Here is a 22,500-nt window from a genome sequence, read left to right as displayed (position 1 = left end):
TCGGTCAGTGTGTCTAGCTGCAGCTACAGCAAGCCAGCAGGGACAAACTGCAGGAACACCCACAGATAAAGCCTGCATGAGCTGCACCTAAAAATAACCCCAAAAACACTTTAACACGCTATTGATGATGTAACCTTGTATTTCCGGGAACATTTTGTTGTTTGGTTATGTATTGTTCAAACTGGCCAAACGTAGAAGCTGTGGCGTCATGTTGAGGTATTTCCTGGAGTTTGATAGCACAAAATGTTCCTGTGAGGTTTTGGTGTCAGTTCCTCAGAATCAAACTGCTTTCTAGATCCGCCATTTTGCACCAGGAGACGTTCAACAATCACACAGAGAGAACTCCATCACGGATAGAGAGACTAATTAGTCCACTGACAGAAGCCTCAAATGACCAGAATGCAATGCAGTCACAAAATGTGTTGCTCCACCTCCTCCCCTTCCCGAACTTCCCCCCCACTATTCTAAAGCATGGCATCCATCCTATTTTAAAGCATGGCACCCATTCTCTTTCTTTCCCCCTTCCCCTGCTCCTTCCCCACCTCTCCTTCTCTGTTCTCTCCTCCCCCACATTTCCCATTCTCTCCCCACCTCCTCCCTCTCCCTGCTCCCTCCTCCCGCACATCCCCCGCTCTCCCTCCCCCCTCCCCTATCCTGCTTTGTCCTCTTTCCCCCTTCCTCTGCTCCTTCCCCACCTCCTATACTCCCCAACATTTCCAATTCCCTCCCACCTCATCACTTTCCTGCTCTCTCCTCTCTCACATTCCCTGTGCTCTCCCTCCCTTCTCCTGCTCTCCTCCGCACTATCCTATATTTCTATATTTTCTACATTTCTTTATCAATTGTTCAATGTGTTATCATTACTACTGTAATTTGCTACTGTTGTTTCAGCTAGAATTAGCTAGACATATTTTCTGTGAAGCCCTCTGGGACATGTTTGTGAATTAGGGCTATACAAATAAACTTGACTTGACTTGACTCTATTACATTGAGTTATTTAACAGCCGCCTTGGTTAAACTCAGTGGGCTAGCTCGGGCTTTGGAACAGGAAGCCGCAGAAGTGATACTGAAAGCTGTAGTTCCTCGAATGGCCACTTGAGGCTGGACCCAAAAGGGAGTCGTTCCCGTTCACCCCCATGTTAAAATGCCCCACTTTGTAACAGGATTAAGCATGTTTACAGCCTGGGCCAAAACACGCTTTGGCCTATATAGCTAATTTCCCCTTTCAATACAACTGCATGGAGGGTGAATTATTTTATATAACTCAACTGTTTAGAGTAAATTAGACAAGATAGAAAAGACTCAGCTTGCTGATCACGGACCAATAACAGGCAGAGCTGCGGCTCTTTGGACCTAAAGATGGCGACAGACTTCCAAACGTGCAAAAACCAACGGTAGGCTTCGTCCATATTAATTGCTGTTGATGGTTAAACTACTTGGTGAATAGAATCAAAACCAAATCACAAATCCCCCCAAAAATCTGACCCTAAATCTCATCAAAAGATTGCTGGCATGAAAGTACAGTAAAACTAATAAAACGAGGGATTACTGCTGATGTTATTAACATTTATGAGACATTTGCTTGTATATTAATGACATTTTAGATAGAATAATCTAAATGTATTTATCTTAACTGTTTAGCAATGCTCTTGAGGTGCGAACCCTTAATTGTTCTTTCAGATTGACCAGAACGCCAGAGAGGACTTCAACCTGACCGCCGATGTTGAATTCAACGGCGTCAAGTCGCTGGTTCTTGGCAGAGTGCATGGTGAGTGAGGCAGCAGTGAAAACCCAGACAAAGCATTTCTCCTGACAGAACTCAGACCTTCAGGCTCATTTCAGTAACAGTGCTGAGGTGTTTTGCCTTAACTTTCATCATGTTGCTTGGGTGGAACCATAGATCTTCTATTACTATCTAGATGGGTCCGCCAATTCTAAAAGATGGTAGCAGCAAGTCTCCCAAATGGTCACGTGGTCACCTCTCCCCTGAAGTGTTGTGAGAGGACTGTGCATGGTGATGCAGGGTTAGTGTTGACCTAGCAAGCTAACTTGAAATAGAGATCGTGAATTCCCAAACGCCACACAAACCACACATATAAACACAAAGCTGCAACTGTATTGTTAGCTCAATACAGTTGCAACTAAGATATTTCATTAAAAAACAATCTAGCCACAGATTTAGCTACTACATTAATGAACTTCAGCTTTAGCTTTAGCTAATCGCTCCCTGCTAACATGAGTTCCTGTTGCCAAATCTCGTGAGAGTGTGTTGCTGAGATAGAGACAGGTCTTGAACAAGTTTATTTTTCTCCTGATCTGTCTGTCTGAAAAATGCCATTTTAGTGTCAGAATATTCTGAAGATATGTGGCTTCGGAGAATGGGCCGAATATTTACTTTAATGAATATGGGGGCGAAAGAATCTGTCATCATCTGAGATCACGTTGACTTTTCCCATTGACTCAAATAGACTCAGACCTGCCTAAAACCTCCTAAGTGGGCGTGTCCGTGAAAAACTATGGGAAAAACGCGTGTGCCAAAATGACAGGAACTGAGTTGAAGTTGGGCCGTCTTGCTTGAAATCCCATCGTCTTTGGTGGAACCGCTGCCGACTATACAGCAGTTACAGCGTGATAGTACCCATCGTCTCACGGTGAATGTCTGCTGGAGCAAAGCCCATCATCCGAGCACAGAAACTTTGTGGAGGATTTGCCAGAAGGTGGGCGTTGAATATTTCCAAGAGCAGCGGCGGCGGCGAGGGGGAGGTGTCGGAAAGTGCAGCTCAAGTCAATTCCTGTCCAAATTCCTGCCGTCTGGAGCTTGGATGCCAGATGTCTGTTTGATTGACATCTGCTCATGAAGCACCCACCATCTGAATTCCACCTGTTTCACTACAGGACCCCAAAAAAAAAAATCATCACAGAAGAAATGGATCCTCGTTGTCTCCTGTTCTCCCGTTTATCTCGGTGAGACTTTTCTTTTTGAGCACAGGGACAGATTAAATTGTGCAGCAGTGTGGAAGGAACTGTCTGAAATGGTGTGTTTGGCTGAAGAGAAATGTACGTGCAGGCATTTATAGTAAAACATTCAATCGTACAGTATTTACTGAGGCGATTCTACTCCCTCTCCGTCTACCACACTTGTTTGAAGAATGAAATGCAACGCACATGGAGAGCAGCGTAGATGTATGTAATCAAATCAATCTGATTAGGTCGATTATGAACTAAAGACATATCGAAATATTGAATTATGTTCACCTTGTGATTTTTAACCCTGGAATTATGTTGATTTGATTTATTTGACTATTAAAAGAAACAGAGCATGGGAGACGGAAGACCATGTATAGCTTTCAGAAATTGTCAAGGATAAACACAATATAAAGCTGGTAAGCTTTAAATTGGCACCTAAAACATTGGCAGGTCAACATACCTGTATCAGTATGCACTGAAAAAGGTATATACCGTAAATTCCGGACTATAAGCCGCGGCTTTTTTCCCGTTTTTTGGCCCCTGCGGCTTATATAACAGTGCGGCTTATCTATGGATTTTTTCAGAAAAAAAATTTCAAATACAAATAAAATCTCTCTTTTTTAGCACTCTTTCTACCTATAAATCCACTTCTGTTTTAATTTCCTCTGTTGCCCTCTTTTCACCACACCGCGGACACTGTGTGCACTGTCGAAATAAACAAAGGTGTTGTGTTATGTTGTTTTGTTGAAATGTTACGGTAATACGGTAAATGGGAGCTTCCTCAAACAGCCAACAATCCCCTCTGTGCGTGAACCCTTACATATGGTAATTACGGTAAGCAAAGTTCATCAGCCCGGAATCACAACAAGACGAGCAGTCTCTCTCTCACTTACCATGGGGAAGGTACGCAGAAATTCACACGAGGCAGCTTTCAAGCTGAAAGCAGTCGAACTCGCACTAAAAGAGGGAAACAGAGCAGCCGCGCGTAACCTGGGCATCGATGAGTCAATGGTGAGGCGTTGGACGGTGCAGCAGGAGGAACTGTCTCAGTGTAAGAAGACAAAAAAGTCCTTCAGAGGCCACAAAAGCAGATGGCCGGAACTTGAAGATTCCCTTGAGGACTGGGTGTTGACCCAGAGAGCAGACGGCCGAGGCGTTTCCACGGTGCAGATCCGACAGAAGGCCAAAACAGTCGCCACCGAGATGAAAATTGAACATTTCAGAGGTGGGCCATCTTGGTGCTTCCGATTCATGAGACGAAAGGGACTGTCCGTCCGGGGGAGAACTACTGAACAACTCCCTCCCGACTACCAGGAGAAAATCACAAACTTCGGCGAATTCACACAAAGGAAGATCACGGAATATTATAGGAGTGTGAAAACATCCACAATCACCAACGGGTTCCAAAACGCTGGACTGCTGCGGGATGAAGAGGATGACGCCGCCACAGCTGGCGCTGAGGGCCGTCAGAGGCTTCAGAGGCTGTTCGATGCCGACAGTGATGAAGAGGAGTTCGTTGGTTTTGAGTGACAATGAAGGAGAGAGGAGAGTGGTTGACGAAGCCACCCTGAACCTGTTCGTTTCCGACACTGAAGATGAGGACTTTGGTGGTTTCAGTACGCAGGAAGAAGAGGAAGACGAGGATTAGTGACTTGACTTCTCTGGTTACAGGTTTGCTGCACATATAGCCTATTGTTGTGTGATTTTGTCTGGGGATTAGTGACCTGACTTTTGTTTTGTTTTGTTGAAATGTTAATAAATGGGAGCTTCCCCAAACAGCGATCTCTTTCCCGACATTCCTCTCTGTGCACGAACCCTTTCATATGGTAATTAAACATCAAAACACCCGCGGCTTATAGACCGGTGCGGCTTATAGAAGAAAAAAATAGTCAATTTTGGTCCCGCGGCTTATAGACCGGTGCGTCTTATAGTCCGGAATTTACGGTATATATTTTTTCATATTTCATTTTCAATTTTAACAATATACTGTATGATCAAAACAAGCTCAGACAAAGGAAAAGAAAGAAAAACATACGTATAATATCAACAGTCATAATGATGTGCTACCATCCATACAGCATAGGGTGCTTATAGGCTTCTCAGAGACGTCGCGCATGGCGTCCCACGCAAGGTGTCCCACAGGAACCAGCCGGGCGAGTCACCCGCCGTCCCCAACCTCATCGAGGTAGGCTAGAAACATTTCAAGTTTGTTGGTTCTCAGAGATCTGAGCCCTCTCCATCCTTATAACAGAGATCATGTCCGTCAACCACAGTTAGAAAGAAGGTGAAGAGGGGGACTTCCATTCTTTCAGAATGAGTTTTTTTGCAACAGTTGCCCCCAGTGTCAGATACTGTTGACCAGCTGCGGGGAAGCCCAGAGAGGTCTCCGAGCAGCCGGAAATGGTGAGTTCCGCCTCCGGCTGAAGGGCTATTTTGTAGGCTTTAGAGTACCAGTGAAATATTTTAGCCCAGAATCCCGTCAGTGAAGGACAGAACCAAAAGGCGTGAGCACTGAAAAAGGTAATGCCTCGTATTATTGAGATCTACCTCAAACAACACCTAGATAGCAGGTAACAAAGGTTGTTCTGATCACTTTGGAGACTTTATGACTGGAAGATTGCTGGTTTGAATCCTCCACATGAATGGGAATATCTCAGAAAGAATGAGAAATGGCCTGGTCAACCCTCAGAAATAAGTTGAATGTGTTACTGAGCAACGCACTTGACCCCTCAGTTCCTCTCCAGTGTGGCAGAGGTGACATAAGGTAAAAGTGGACTACTGTGCTTATACTCCCAGGGGTAAAGTATACAACCGTATGAATGTGGAGAAGGACAATAGAGCACATGTGTGCTCAGCAAACCCCAGGAAACCTGAAACTACGCTGACTTTAAAACCTCCATCTCTTCACACCAAAGTGCTGTGGTAGCAGCCATGTTGTAACAAAGAGAACCGCTGAGCAGAATATTGCATTCATATGTTGACTTACCCTCTGCAGTTTATGGCAGCATAGAGCTGCCACAATGGGGGGATGGGGGGGTCTGCTCAGTATTTCATTATGAGAAATGTTTTTCTTGTTGTAACAAGATATTTTTCTCGTTGTAACAATATATTTTCACGTTATGACATCTTTTCTCGTTATTATGATATACCAACTTATCTCATTATTATGACAACATACAGCTCATTATAACGAGAAACGTATCTCGTTATCAAGACAGACTAACTTATCTTCTTATAACGAGAAACTTATCTCATTATAACGTGATATCTAGATAAGTTGGTCTGTCTTGATAACGAGAAAGGATGTCATTATAACGTGAAAATATCTTGTTATAACGAGAAAAATATCTCGTTATAACAAGAAAAGTTTCTATACTGGGCAGACCCCCCCCCCCCCCCCCCCACTGTGACAACTCTATGCTCCCGTAGCAGTTAGAAGATCACCGAGCTACTTGTGATTGTTACCGTACTGCCTGCTATAAGAGTGCACACTGTATTTACCTTAAGCGTGGCTGCTCAGCCTAAATGCTGCGTACGCTAATTCCCCTACGCATTGCAAAAAACGCTGCGTACAAACAAACTACCAAGCAGCATAAAGGTTTTAATAAGTAATAAATGTGCTTTTGCGCCAAGCAGATATGCAAACAGTGAGGTTTATGGCCCAGTAAAAGTTGACCTACTCTCACAAGTAACCGGTTGTGATACTGGATTCATTTTAAAAACATATCCCAGAAAAATAATGGCGCATTGATGCAGCCTCATTTGCAATTGCACAATATATACTATGGAGATTATGCTTATTTTCCACATGTATGCCACCATCCAATAACTAAGAATTAAGAACCATATAATTTTGGATATAAAAAGTTTCTTCAAAATGGTTCCTCACTCCGAATTCTTAATTCCAGTGCACACCTTTTTTTCTGTGTGTGGAGAGAAATGACTGTCAAAGCCAATGCTCATTATATAGCATGCAGTTCCTGCCAGGCAAGCTAACTGTGCAAACGTGCTTTAAACGTGTTGATAACTCCCTTATTGGTTACTCTGCCAACTAGTGTGCTGTCATGTCTTTCTTGTTTTCTCCTATTTCTATTCTTATATATGTACACAACTCTGAAGAAAACTTGTCAGACTATGCACGTCTTTCCTGTCATGATGGGAACTTCGGTGAGGCTGACGATGCTTTTCTGCACCTCAGTTATTACATCACCTTTGTTTGGACCCATCATCTGGTACCTCTGCTATATAATAAACATTATTTGTTGTGGAAAGCTGCAGAGTCTTGTATGTGTTGCGGTGTTGAAGAGTGCAGCTTCGTTCCTTTTGTTCTCGAGCTAAGTTGCGCAAATAGAGCGCTCCAGGAAGCTCTGATCAAATGGAACAGGCTGCAGGAATCTCCTGCCTGGCCTGACAGGACGGATCAGCTGGGTTCACACTGTTGATTTGCATTTCTTTAAATTCCAAGTACACTTCTGGGGTCTTAGTTCCCCTTTACGCTTCTATAGAGACACTGCATGAAATAGGCCACGCCCATCACGGGGGAAAGCACTCCATTCACTCCCATAGACCAGCGTCATTTTCCTTCAATTAAACATAGCTAAAAGCTGTTGGGTGGTGGGCTGCGCACACAACAAATGTAAAAAAAATCGCCAATTTAAAGTTTTTTTGTACTCCCGAGCAAAACAAGGAAGCCATTGAGGATTGTCGAGAAGAAAATGTGGATCTAGCTGTCAAGAAAGTAAGTTGGAGTGTTCAACTTCCATATACCGTAAATTCCGGACTATAAGCCGCGGCTTTTTTCCCGTTTTTTGGCCCTGCGGCTTATATAACGGTGCGGCTTATCTATGGATTTTTTCAGAAAAAAAAAAAAAAATACAAATAAAATCTCTCTTTTTTAGCACTCTTTCTAACTATAAATCCACTTCTGTTTTAATTTCCTCTCTTGCCCTCTTTTCACCACACCGCGGACACTGTGTGCACTGTAAAAATAAACAACGGTGGTGTTGTGTTATGTTGTTTTGTTGAAATGTTACGGTAATACGGTAAATGGGAGCTTCCTCAAACAGCCATCTCTTTCCCGACAATCCCCTCTGTGCGTGACCACTTACATATGGTAATTACGGTAAGCAAACGGCCACTCGGCCAACAACTCCCTCCCCCGACTACCAGGAGAAAATCACAAACTTCGGCGAATTCACACAAAGGAAGATCAAGGAATATTCACAACAAGACGAGCAGTAGAAGCAACACTCTCACTTACCATGGGGAAGGTACGCAGAAATTCACACGACGCAGCTTTCAAGTTGAAAGCAGTCAATCTCGCATTAAAAGAGGGAAACAGAGCAGCAGCGCGTAACCTGGGCATCGACGAGTCAATGGTGAGGCGTTGGACGGTGCAGCAGGAGGAACTGTCTCAGTGCAAGAAGACCAAAAAGTCCTTCAGAGGTCATAAAAGCAGATGGCCCGAACTTGAAGATTCCCTTGAAGATTGGGTGTTGACCCAGAGAGCAGACGGCCGAGGCGTTTCCACGGTGCAGATCCGACTGAAGGCCAAAACAGTCGCCACCGAAATGAAAATTGAACATTTCATAGGTGGCCCATCTTGGTGCTTCCGATTCATGAGACGAAAGGGACTGTCCGTCCGGGCGAGAACTACTGAACAACTCCCTCCCGACTACCAGGAGAAAATCACAAACTTCGGCGAATTCACACAAAGGAAGATCACGGAATATTATAGGAGTGTGAAAACATCCACAATCACCAACGGGTTCCAAAACGCTGGACTGCTGCGGGATGAAGAGGATGACGCCGCCACAGCTGGCGCTGAGGGCCGTCAGAGGCTTCAGAGGCTGTTCGATGCCGACAGTGACGAAGAGGAGTTCGTTGGTTTTGAGTGACAATGAAGGAGAGAGGAGAGTGGTTGACGAAGCCACCCTGAACCTGTTCGTTTCCGACACTGAAGATGAGGACTTTGGTGGTTTCAGTACGCAGGAAGAAGAGGAAGACGAGGATTAGTGACTTGACTTCTCTGGTTACAGCCGTTTGCTGCACATATAGCCTATTGTTGTGTGATTTTGTCTGGGGATTAGTGACCTGACTTTTGTTTTGTTTTGTTGAAATGTTAATAAATGGGAGCTTCCCCAAACAGCCATCTCTTTCCCGACATTCCTCTCTGTGCACGAACCCTTTCATATGGTAATTAAACATCAAAACACCCGCGGCTTATAGTCCGGTGCGGCTTATATATGTAAAAAACAGTCAATTTTGGTGCTGCGGCTTATATACCGGTGCGCCTTATAGTCCGGAATTTACGGTATATGATCTTTGTGTGCAACACACGACCACGCACGCGACGTAGGAGAACACCAGGATTGGGGGCGGGGGTTGTTTTCCCCCATTTTGTGTGTGGTTTCTGAATGATGACACGTTCCGCAGTGTCTCTATTGGAGGATATGGTAACAATGGAGTGCTCCTGTTTCTATTGATCTGCAATGTTACTTTGTGTCCTGTTTGTGTTGATTGGGATTGCTTTATTGCTATTGTATTGTATCAGGGTAATCATTGTAAAAGAGGGCTCACACTCTCAATTGACTACCCATGAATAAATAAAGGTAAATGATAATAATAAAATAATACTAATAAAATCTTCAAAATTGTGTGGCGGAGAGAAAAGGAGATGCTAATGCAGGGGTTCCCAAACGTTTTCATCTTGGGACCCAAAAGCTACATTTTGAGTCTCCCTCGGACCCAAACTCACAAACAACATACAGTAATGAGTTGCCATGACGACCAGTTGGTGACCCACCCCCCACCGCGGGTCCGCGACCCAAACTTTGTCCCGACCCATAGTCTGGGAAACACTGTGCTAATGTTTAGGATTTGGTCACTGAATGAAATGAAGAGGTTTTCCAACATGCAACTGCACAGATTCTACACTGTGCACAGGACAAGAAAACCTTGTTTGGGGAGAATGTTTTCCTCCCAGGAAAAAACTGCAACCTCTTGCAATCTGAAAATTGCTGTCGTCATTATTGCATTGTTGCATTATTTCAGTGTCGGTAGTGTCAAGCTAAACCAGGAAGTCAGCCTGTGCAGTTTAACCTTGGCCTGCATGTCACACTGTTCTACCTCCACATCCCATCCTCTCACGGTCTGTCTGCGAAACAGATAACACAGCACAGGCAACAGAGGCATGGCAACGCTGTAATTGACTCTGTCCTGACCTACAGTGATGTTCTTTTTGAACGGCACCATCAGAGACTGAGAAATAGGCTGTTGAAGATGACAGGCTGAGGGACCTCCCTGACCCAGGAGCACTGCAGAGTCACTGTGAAAAGTCATGCTAGTTCTCTTATCAGCATCAACTGATTCCGCCATTTGAGTTAGACTTTTAGGTGAATCAAATTTAACGCTGGGGGCACAGACCACTATACTGTATGATTCATTCTGAGCGGCTATCTGCAGGATCTGACGCTGATTTTCTAGATGCACCGCTGCCTATACGACCAACACCAGTCTAGCTAGTTATCACACCCGCCTGTACGCAGACTTGTCACCATCCACCAGGAGTGGGTCCGTGATGGATTTTAGGTAGGACAAGCCATACGGGCTATAAACTCTTAAACAGTCTGCCCACTACAGTCATCTTTGCTGTATGGTTATCTGCTTTTGCACATTTGGGCTTAGGGAAGGACCACTTTTAGATGTTTTATTGCGTACTTTTGCACAAATCTAGACTCACAGAATTTTCTATTATGTATTGAATTTTTTCTATTGTGTATTTATTGAAACAAATAGGTCTCTATCGTTGCATCGGCCTATGAACTGCGCCCAACGCCAGACGCAGCGCAGATTAGTGGGCGTGGACCAGCGCACTCGATATTTTGGTATCGCCGCTACACGCGGCCTTAAGCATTATAACCACGCCTTTTAAGCGTAAAATTATGCACAATCTGCTCATTGGAGAAGTGCAGTAAACGAATCACAAGCTTCCCTTTTAAGCTCCAATTCCACGGAGCGATCCAGTCCGGTCAGAAAAGCCAAGCGCTCTGAGCTCCCCCCCTCCCTTTCATCCCCGCCTGTCTCCATATATATTATTCCATATTATTATGCTTCTCAAACCAATCTAACTGCAGTTTAAATACTGCAAGCATGTAAATACGCTACACTATAGCAAGATCAAAGTGAAAAGAATGTTCTAAACGCATTGGCTAGAAAAATATAGCCTATCGTTTTCTCTCACTACCTTTTCTTCTCCAGTGCTGCAGATGATGCACATCAATATAGCCAAGTCATTGCATAAATGTGTTTTTATTGTCAAAGTAAATGTGAAGTAAACCAAGTCTTATTGGAGCGGCCATCACAGTAGAACCGTGTTACGGCTGTCTCTCATATAAATCACGTTATATCTGCGAGGGATATACTGTATATACCACCTGGGTTACATATATGTTTCCCATAGGGTTGTGTTTGGATTTCTATGTTTTATTTTGGCCAATATTGAAATGTTTGAGAATTGCATGTTGTGTGAACAGAAACATTATTTCTATCTACCACTTTAGGCAATTTAGGCTGATTTGGTTGATATTTCTTCTCGAAATGTATTAGCCTCAATGCATGCTGGGAGATTTCACATATGGCTCAACAGCCTCTGAATGACAGGGGCTCAAAACTACGATATAACAACTTTTTTCCATCGGTCTTGTGCCAGGGGGGAAGATATCGTTAGGCCGGTATTTAAGGCCGAAACGCCCATTCTGGCCCTATTCTGGCACTGTGCCACGCCTCTTTGGCGTAAAGCGCATTTCGGGGTCATGTTGCTATCTTCCCGAGGCAGGCACAAGGCAAGTTTTTTTGTGTTTAACGCCAGTTAAACTGCCTCTGTGTTTTTGCGCCTAAGGACTGTGGGAAGATAGGGCCCATACTGTTTTTATCAGCACAGTTGGGGCTATTAACTTTTTTGATTCAAGAGATTAAAACAACGATCAGTGATTTAAAAGATTTACTGGAAAAGTTGTGTCTCTGACTGTATCCGTCTGCTTTTTTCTCCCTCCCTCCCCCCCCCCCCTCTCTCCCTAGAGTCTGGTGACTTGGATCCAGATGTGGCCATGTTTGCCTCTGTGGGTTTTTCCGGCTGTCTGTCGGCGGTCCTCTTTAACTCCATCAGCCCTCTGAAAGTGGCGCTGTTCCACCCGGACTCCAGCGCTGTCATCATCACCGGCCCATTGGTCCAGTCCGGCTGCGGCTCCTCCACTTCAGCCAATCCCTACCCAGCAGAAACCACACACCACCTATCAGGTAAGAGGGGGAAAGGTCATGTTTGTAAATTGGGCATGTTATTATCAGCTGAGCAGTTCTTGTTTTTTTGCCATTGTGTGGCATCGAGTTTCTTGGACAGCAGCACCAGCTGTTTGTTTTCGAAGAAACAGAAGAAGAAGTGGGTAGTTATCATGAGCAGTGATAGTTGTTTGGAAGAAACAGAAGAAGAAGTGGGTAGTTATCATGAGCAGCGATAGCTGCCACGGCTAAACAGACAAAGGCAAGAGAAACTCAAAACTGCATCGACAGAAAATATAAGCTCCGCCCACACTGTTTGATTGACAGGTGATTTGTGGCATGTCAAGTTCAAAAACACCACAGCAATGAGCACTTAGCACCAAAGATGTCACCAAAATAAAATCTTGTCACTTTACCCACATGGTAGGTTAAGACCATGTGGGTCTTAACCTACCATGGGTACCAGGCACCCTTAAAGGGATAGGCCAACTTTTTGAGAGATTTGCCTACTTGCCATATTGCCCATATATAAACAAAGATAACCAATGCTTTTATCGTCACTCTCCGTGCAGTACACTGAGGTACAGTACAGTAGGCTACAGTACAGTAGGCTACAGTGCAAGTATTCCACCTCTTTCAACAGGGCACACTTAGCCTCACATTACAACTTCAGCTACAATACACAGGGAAGGCCTATTAGGGCTATGAGATTAAGCCCCGCCCCCCACCCTCAGCACGTCAACTCAAATGTCAAGCGAGGCCCAACCAATCAATAAGAGTCTCAATCAAGAGATCTCAAAGGCTCATATCTTGTGGGGCAGCAGTGCAGCAGGGCGCTGGATCTGCACTGGTGCCAGTTGCTCCAGCTATGAGAGGAAGAAGAGAAAGTGAGGGACCAGCTGCCATATATTTCAGCTATAAATCTCCCCCCCCGTTGATTCTTGCGTTTCTGCTTGTGATGCCATTCACACTCAGCAGACAGCTCTACTTGCCTGACGCGGCGGGTCTCCATTTAATTGTATTTATTTATCTATCTATCTATCTATCTATCTATCTATCTATCTATCTATCTATCTATTTATTTATTTATTTATTAGCACCTCTATAAGTCACTTGGTCGGTCGGTCCACAAAAAGTTCATCACCCTTTGTGCATGTATCTGCATGCGTGCGTGCGTGCGTACAGTGCGTATCTTCCCCCTTCTGTGGTTTCTCTGAAGAAGGTTTCACAGAGGGGGAAGATGGGCACTGTAACCCCATCCGGGGCAGATCAACGCTGACTGCTGTGTTGTTGTTAGCTTAGCTTCTAGCTATTAGCTAAATAATTATATTTACAACCATAATGAACCATGATCTGACAGAAAAAGTGTCATTTAGAGAGCGCGTGCACTCACGTCCAGCATGCCCCACGCTGGCCGCAGGCTCTCGTTATAGCCTGTTTGAGGAGACTACTCAGAGCTCAAAATCTTCCGTGGGCATCCGAATGAAGCCAAACTATTTCGGTGAGTAAAACATCACATTTTAACCAGGAAATGAGGACCGTGGTGTAAAAAACCGAAATTCTCCTTTAATTACCGGTAGGTATATGCTATTTGCACCTAACAGAATGTTATTATGTTTAATTATGTTTAAAGGATATTCATACCATTTGCACTATGGGCAGTGAATACGCCACTGTCTGTGGCGTGTCTTACTGCTTTATTGCTTGTTGCCTCTTTTGCCCTCTATTTTTTGCACTATGTTGTAACGGAGCCTACAGCACAATAATTTCACACGTGATACTTGTACTACGGAGTGACAATAAAAATCTTGAATCTGCATACTGCAGTAAGTCAGATTCCACCTGCTGATTGTGACTATCAAAGAGAATCTTGACTCTTCACTGAGGGCTGTGAAGCACTGCAGGAGATTAAGCCCCGCCCCCACCCTTATCCAACATGTCCCATAGTGAGACCCAACCAACCAATAACCCTCACCCCAGTCCAGGGCCATAGCCAGGGATTTCGGGCCCCATGAAAGGATATTACATCGGGCCCACGGATGCAAATTTTGGCCATTTGGGGCCCCTGTCAGTCAAGGGCCCTTGGAATCGTCCACACTCACCCCCCCCCCCCCCCCCCCCCTGGCTACGGCCCTGCCCGAGTCTACCACACACTAAAACACTATACATGTATTGTAATTTATAATTTAGAACACTGGTGCTTTGAGACTGTAATTAAAGTAATCATCCCCAATGCATTTAAAAGTCAATTTTGCCACTAATTGATTGTTATTCAAGCTGTAGTTGAAAACCTTCATATTTGCTTTGGGCCTATCAGGGGGTTCCTCTTTCCCGGGAAGAATTCCCTGACACACAGGATTCCTGTTTGGAATAAATACAAGACAGGAGAAGTTTACAGTGAATGTTTTCTTTAATATTATGTTGAGCCAGAGCCTACATTGATCACAAGACACCAAAACAATGATCACCAAAGCTGTAACCCAGGGGCGGTTCTAGGCCTTTTTTGGGTGGGCTTTAGCCCACCCAAAGATAGTCTCAGCCCACCCAAAAAAAAAAAAAAAAATTTTTTTTTCTCTCTCTCTCCAAATGCATGGTGGTCATTAGTAGCAGTTTCTGTTAAAATGATCTTTATTTATTATTTATTTTTGCTTTAAAACTATTTTTTAATTTTCTGCTTAAAGTTCATGAAAAAAAGTGGCATTCTTGTTTTTTCCCACAATAATTTCATAATACCATTTGTAATACCACCGTTGTAGTGCTGTTGTTCAAAATTAAAGTACATTTTCTCAGATTTATTGGTGTCTTTCTAGTCACACAATTTAATAGTCAGTGTTTCCCATACACTGATCTATTTGTGGTGGTACACCCTACATAGATTTTGACCCCCACAAATACTGCCACATATTAATTTCAACTAGTTGACTGCAAACTCCTGCTTTAGTGCTTACAGTATATTATTATCTTGTCGGAATATTATTCCAGCCAATAAGTTAGGAAGTTCCCTTTTGATTTAATTTTACTTTTGTTTTGCCTACAAAGCAAAATGTTACTTTACTTGAAACTCCCCTGAAGTGATTTTGGTATTATTTATGCAAGCATAATTCTACCATATAGTAACCTGTATGCAGAATATATATAGTATATATAGGGAAACAATTATTTTTTCATCGCTGTAAAACCACAGAACGGTAAAGAAGATATTGATGTGTGTAGTTCTTCATAGATCTAGTCTCTTCATTTTGATCTCAAAGTGCGCCAGTTTGATCCATTTTTACTTGAAACTGTACAAAATTTTCTTCCGGGGGGGCATACCCATGCTTTGGGTGGGCTGAGCCCACCCAAAGCTCTGATGCTAAAACCGCCCTTGCTGTAACCTAAATCAAGAAATATTATCAGTAAGTTTCAGGCCGATACAAATAAACTCTGACTTGGACTACATCTCATTCCATTTTGAATGTCATCTGTTACAATGTTGCAAAATCCAAACAGCCATCACAACTCCTCATCATGCTATCAGTACTCTGTCTCCTAATGTCTTTCAGTACCTTTCCTTCACTGCTTTTCTCCCCCTGCTGGTCAGGGATTAAACACAACTGTTACAATTTGACAAAGAGGAAGTTTATTCAAAAGGTTTAGAAAAAGACATGAAAAGACATCAAGCTAAAACCGTATGAAGCAAGTGAAACCAGGGTGGAGACAAAGTATGTGAAACCATGAGTACATCACCGTAAACACATCATACCCCAGACACATGTCCAACCATGTATGCTATCTCAGATCAGAGGTACTACAATTACCATGACTTTATTGTATATTAATGGAGACACGGGGGAAATCACACCCACACACTTTTGAGTTATTTACAAAAGAAAAAGGAGCAGCTAGCAGCCACAGCTGCTGATAGGAATCAGTCTCATGACTGATGGCTTAGGAGGGATACTGAGTACACAACACAATGAACTTCTAAAATGGTTGAATATGAATGTCAGAACCAGAGAGGAACACTCAGGTGCTTAACCCTCATGCCAGGTTGTCTCAGGCCTTGTCCTCTGATTCACCTTACTCCATCTGTGACTTGCCCCACCTGGGGTGAGATACCGTATGACACATAACTTTCCATGGAAACATGTCCACATATCTTCAGTCAACCACTGTATTTCTCAAGCAGCCACCTGTTCTACTTCCTCTTTTACCCCTCTTATATCATCAAATCATTTATCTCTTTTTCCTCTAAACACACTTAATTTGACTCCCTACACCCTTACTATAAATGTGTGTGCGTGCCCATACTCCACTGTATTTAACTCTGTGTGTATGTGCCATCTAACAACTCACACATACCCCCAGGCCCTGTACATCCTACACCTGAGTGTTCCTCTCTGGTTCTGCTGCATCCCATGTGCCGATGCCTGCACATTGCCACACACAGCATGGTTACCCCACAGGCCCTGTGTGTGTGAAACTCATAATGTTTTAACTCTACTGTACTTGTACTGTAACCGTAGTTGCATACGTATCCACCAGACACATTTAGAACACATTGATTACCACTTGTACTCTATTAAACACATAAACAAAACCTGATTATGAACCTTATAATTACTGAATTATACCATCATAATGCAATAACCTCAAACTTCTCCTTTTCGCTTTCATGCCATTTGGCTACTGCTCTCTGAGCAGCATCAAGCCATGGTGTCCTAGATGACATCACTCCTCCGCTGAATGTGCACGTTGGCTTGTAGGATATGTGACCCTAAGTCACTGTGGGGTTCGAGGGGATGTGGGCGCAACGTACTCATTTTGACAAGTGCAATACAGTATAGTACAATACAGTACAGTACAGTACAGTAGCTACGTAAGGGTTAATGCCCGACGAGGTGTCCATTATCACTTTTTAAGGGACGACGCTGAAGCAACCGGTCCTCGGCTGTGCCTCGGCCCGGTTCTCGCTTCAGCGTCGTCCCTTAAAAAGTGATAATGGACACCTCGAAGGGCATTAACCCGCTTATACCATGGTCACTTGCCAACAAAACAAGACCAGTCCTTTATATTTCCATGTGTAATAAATAAAGCAATCTAAATGGCTGTTTAAATGGCTGTTATTCATAAGTCAAAGTCTTCCGCGAAATAAAATAGTCCCTCCCACCTTCCCGGCAACAGGGAACCAGGCAGCGCCTCCGTTTTAAAGCCGACACAAATGTTAACTTTATCACATGAATGCGGGTGTTTTGCGTTCTACATTAAATTAAGACATTACCGTTTGCCATTTGGGCACTTGCTTTATTTTGTATGTTACATACGTATTGGCCAAGTATATTAACATTTACGGGCGAAGAGATTTCAGTTGCGTCAGCGGAGGTCGAAAATTATTAACCATGTAGCCAAATGACTAGCCAGGAAGGGGGCTTGCGCTACGTTTGGATGCATAAATAAAGCTGATAATATACAATTAGAATTTTTTAAACGTCTGACCCTTTCAAAGTACCGGTACATAACAAAGGGTCAATTTTGCTGTAACTTGATAGCCCTGCTTAATCCAGGACCTTACTTCTTGTAACTTTTGTTCCATTGGAGTGAATGGAGATGTCCGAACTCTCCATTATATGGCTCAGATCGCTCTGCTCGCAATGAAGATTCTGTCAGGAGGGAAATCTCCGAAACAAAAATCAAAATTGTAAATAAGAGTTATTTTTGATAAACTGAGCACACAGGGGTGATTTAAATACTTACTTTGACCGGCTAATTTTTTTTCTCAACTTACAAAAGTGCCATATTAACTCATTGAGTGCCAAGGACGAGTATGTTCGTCAATTCAGATACTAACGTAGAGTGCCAAGGACGAGTATGTTCGTCAATTGCGTTTTTTGACGGTGGGACGTGGATCAAAGCCTCAGGCATCTCCTGTACAAATATTGTAGCTATTGAAGGTGTATAACCTATTTTACGGACTCATTAGGTGGCGACAGTGCTCTCCAGATTAGAGAAAGGTCCGGAAAACAGCAGGAAAAAGCCCCGTGATGAAAGAGAAACCGCTCATGCTGCAGCCAGAGCCATATAGATTGCATGGCTGCAGCTGACGTTGGCTGCGAACAGCAGTCAATCCGCGCCCACAACTGAGCCCCTCTGCCTCTGTCTGTCTGTCTGCATAGTTTCTCAACACGATTAGCCGCCAGAAAAGCAGCACCTGACGCCGAAGGGCCAAACCATTCTCAGCAGTCCGGTTTGGCTTTTCCCTGTCGCGCTGGGAGCCGGCGCACAAAAACGGAGCACTCCGAAAATAGACTGGGTGCATGTTAGGCTGTGTGTTAGTGTGGGGAGGAGTTTGCAGTTGAGGGGGGAGAGGGGGTGGGGCACGCAGGGCACCACACAACTACACCACGTCACTACATCAGAAAATATTATCTTCAGAGTCAGTGAATGTGCTTGAAATGCTTCATTTCACAAAAGGCGGAATAACTCAGCTTCTAATTTGAAACGCCTGTATTTGCTCAAAACAACCTATCTTCTCCGGCTCATAACTAAAGAACGGAAAATGGTATCAATAAACTTTTTTTTGCTGATGATACAATAGAGTCAGCTCGTTCTTTGTGCGTGTTCGGTGTTTACATAGTAATATCACACAATATTCTGTGGGCCTCGAGAAATCACTGAAAACGCTCTGAAACTCTGGCACTGGGAGCGTCCGTTCTCCAAAAGTGGCTGGCACTCAATGAGTTAACCCTTAAAGAGCATGGAGCAGGGTAATTCATTTACTAAATGTATACTTAAGCTTGTTCCTAGGTCCATTTGAAAAGTTAATGTGGGATTATTCTTTTTTTCCAAAACACATGTGGAAAAAAATATTGGGAAAAACACCTTCCTTTTTGAGGATAAACTAACAGGCTTTTATTTTGTTAATGGGGAGTCTGACACATCAGAGTAGGGAGTGGCTCCCGCGTGCGCGTCTGGCTTTTCCTTCCCCTCCGCTCTGGCTCTCACTCAGAGCGGAGGGGAAAGGAAAGCCAGACGCACAGCACACTAGATAAAATGACCGCTTGCTTCATGTAGCCTATCAAGTGGTCATTTGCTTGCTTGCTCCCTCCCGGTCGACGGCTCCACATGGTACCGATAAACACAAGCAGCAGTAACAGCACACAGAGATGCGTCCAATGAACCCTGTTACTGCTTGGGTTTGGGTCTGACGTCATCTGGCTTCGGAGACTGTGGTAAGTGAGCTAGCATTACTTAGCTTAGCGTGCCCACAGTAATATTAGGCTGTTAGCTCAATTACTAACTTTACTTATGAGGCAATAATCACAATATCATTAATAACATTAGCGACATTTACCTTGAGTCAATCTCGACATCCCCCATACTGTACAGCTGGCTGTGCCTGTACCTACAGAAAACATTAGATGCCTCATACAGTAGCTAATGTTGTCCAGGCTTCTGGGGCCAGTTGCACCAAGTGGTCTTACGACTGGTCTTAAGCTAAGTTGGTCGTAACTTTACGACCTAACCGCTACGCCGGTTGCACCAAGAGGGCTTAAGCCTTCTTTTCACTACGCCCAGGCGTAACTCTTACACCTGGTCAGGAGGAGGCGTAATGAAGTGCCTGCCTGTAACAGAGATCTCCGTGTCTATCAGCGGAGACCTGCTGTAATTGAGTCCTTACCGTCCTCATCGTCGTAAAGTCGCCTTTGAAGCATGACGTTAGATTATAACGAACTAGTTGTGTGGCTTAGCCTTCCCAAATGTTGAGGGTCGTTTTTTAGAATTTAATACATAGAATTGGGAACGTTACATTCAATTTCATTCAGACTGCCTGGCACTAATCGCCGCCGCCATTTTCCCCCGGGGCTTCTACAGGAGGAGGTGGGTGGGAGGAGGGAGGGTGTAGTGACACACATACAGTAGTGGGTGACGGCGCGAGGCACATTTTTGGCCCAATCAGGGGGCATTCCCCGGCAATTCACATGGACGCGCATTGCTACGACCAGCGTAGTTAAGACCAGACATAAACCCTGTTGGTGCAACAGGCGTAAATCCACTCTAAAGACTGGTCTTAACTAAGACCGACGTAGGAGTTACGACCAGGCATAGTTAAGACCACTTGGTGCAACTGGCCCCTGTTGTTTTGACAACAAAAGCATGCGTGCTATGTTAGCTGCTATAGATAACATGGCCTAATCAACGCCAGCACACATCAGTAAAAAGTGATGGAATATCACTTTTATTATTATTAGCATTTTTAGACCTGTACCTTGAAATGATGGTGAAAGGTAAAGTAGCCTACATGTTAAAATGTCATGATTAATTATTCTGTCCATCTGTTATTAATTTCTGCCCTGATAGACCTACAGTACATCTTCAGTATTCAAACCATACTATTTGATGTTACTTGTAAGATTTTCAAGATTGACTAAAGATACAGTACTAATGACTCCAATTGTCCACACAGGCGTATCCCTACACAGCTGGCTCTCTGTGGCAGAGTACATCAGGTTTGGAAGCAGTTGGTCGTTTGTTTCCAGAAGAAAGGAACATACAAGGGATTTCAATGGCCTCACTTACACGATCAATAAATACACATTTTAATAAAAACAAACTGTGTCCTAATGTCTACAACAATCTTTGTGATACAATTTAGATAAAGCAGCAACAATGGTGGTGGTGGTATAATAAAAATATGTATTGAACTGAACTGATATGCCTACATGCAGCAATAACCTAATAACTACTGTTACTACGCCGGTCTGGAAAAGTATTGAGAATTAATGTGATAATTTTCAGGTCTTAACACATTGAATGCCAGCCATGTTTTCATTCCTGTAGGTAAGTTGTGCCAGGGGTGTTTTTGACGATTCTGGCTCATTTTAGAGACAGCCGAGGATTCTTTTCTGTTAAGAATTCATGAACACCAATCATCTAAAAATAACTAATAGAATGTGTGCTTTCTCTGTCTAAAAGAGTTAGTTTGCAGAGTTAGTAGTTATGTAGATATTAGCCGTTGAGTACAGCATGGTTTCAGCGTCTGGAAATTTATTCAGAGATAAATGGCTTTTTGTGAAACAGTCACTTTAACCATTCATTTTTGGCATCAGTAAGACCGTCAGACATTCTAAACAATAGTTTTGAACAGTAATTTCCTCCATAACAACAGGAAACACCCCTCTCATTCACCCCTCTCATTTAAACTCCTCCCTCCGTGTGTCTTCTCCTCCTTCCTCCTGGCTGTACAGCGGGCGTGTCAGAAGCGCTTTTGCTGCTGCCTGCCTGTGTGCCTGCCTGCCTGCTTGCCTGCGTGCAGACGCTCCTTGTGCGAGTCAAGATGGGCCGGGGAATGCGTGGGCGATGGGCAGATGTTGATTCTGGCCTTTCTGAGGTGTTTCAAAGTGTGTTTCACCTATGATCTATTTTGCAAATCGCTCTCCGCTCTCTGTGTGCTGCTGCCGGTGCGCGGCCGCTCTCAGGCAAGACAAGTCTGTTACTGTAAAATCGCCACGGCATTTCCTTGAACGGCTTGGTCCCGCGGCAGTTTTTTCTTTGATTTCGGTCGTCTGGGGGAGCACTGTCAACACTTAGTGGGTCGGTAAAATAGATTATACACATTATCTTGCTCCAATAGTGATCTCGAAGATGTAAAAGTTGTTGATTGATGTACCACCGTCAAAAAAAAAAAAATGTTTATGTAAGACGAGTAAACTCGGCTCTGGCACTTAAGCGTTGGATTATGTAAGACGAATTATTTCGGCTATGGCACTTAAGGTGTTAAATAGCTTGGGAATTGAAAAAAAAAATGAAAAAGTATGTAAAATGTTGTGGTTCAAGTTCGACACAATTCTAGCTTTGATGTTGTGTAGACCTGAGACTCCAGTTTGTGTTGATGTAGAATAATGTTCAGTTAGAGGGCTGCTCTGATGACCCAGCCACAGTCAGCATGCATTATATTAAATACCCTACTATTATACATGTATAATGGAACCCTGCTAATCATTTCACATATTCTGATGGCTGAAGAACAATCTTCATCTATACAGTGATATTAGTTAGCAGGGGCAAGATGTCTGCCTAAATCATATTGAACACCAGTCAAAATCTTCAAAACAAGTCTGGAGAAAAAAACTTCTAATTTCTAATTCAAAATGTGTAGGACGGAACCCTTTCAACTAGCAGGTTTATATTCAAATATCCTCCATAAATAATTGGTACATTCATATTCTAATAAACTGCAAACAATAATACAAATCCAGAGGACAAGATTCTCTGTTAATT

The 22,500-nt window shown here is 43.6% G+C and overlaps 1 protein-coding gene across 1 annotated transcript in view; it reads left to right on the top strand.

The window, feature by feature from the left end:
* The window catches only part of LOC310789530 (contactin-associated protein-like 4), a gene marked incomplete at both ends in the record, with an annotated part of 176,899 nt that overhangs the window by 145,510 nt on the left and 8,889 nt on the right, over nt 1-22,500 (top strand). Inside the window, 2 exons of the mRNA XM_083651166.1 lie at nt 1,681-1,768; nt 12,046-12,264. Of these exons, the coding sequence (XP_083507292.1) occupies nt 1,681-1,768; nt 12,046-12,264 (307 nt within the window). The remainder of the gene's footprint in view (nt 1-1,680; nt 1,769-12,045; nt 12,265-22,500) is intronic.

The sequence above is a fragment of the Poromitra crassiceps genome (genome assembly GCF_964638095.1).
Source record: "Poromitra crassiceps genome assembly, chromosome: 14".
In the NCBI taxonomy this organism is placed as follows: Eukaryota; Metazoa; Chordata; class Actinopteri; order Beryciformes; family Melamphaidae; genus Poromitra; species Poromitra crassiceps.
The sequence above is the reverse complement of the archived record's forward strand: the minus strand, read 5'-3'. Positions and strand labels throughout refer to the sequence as shown.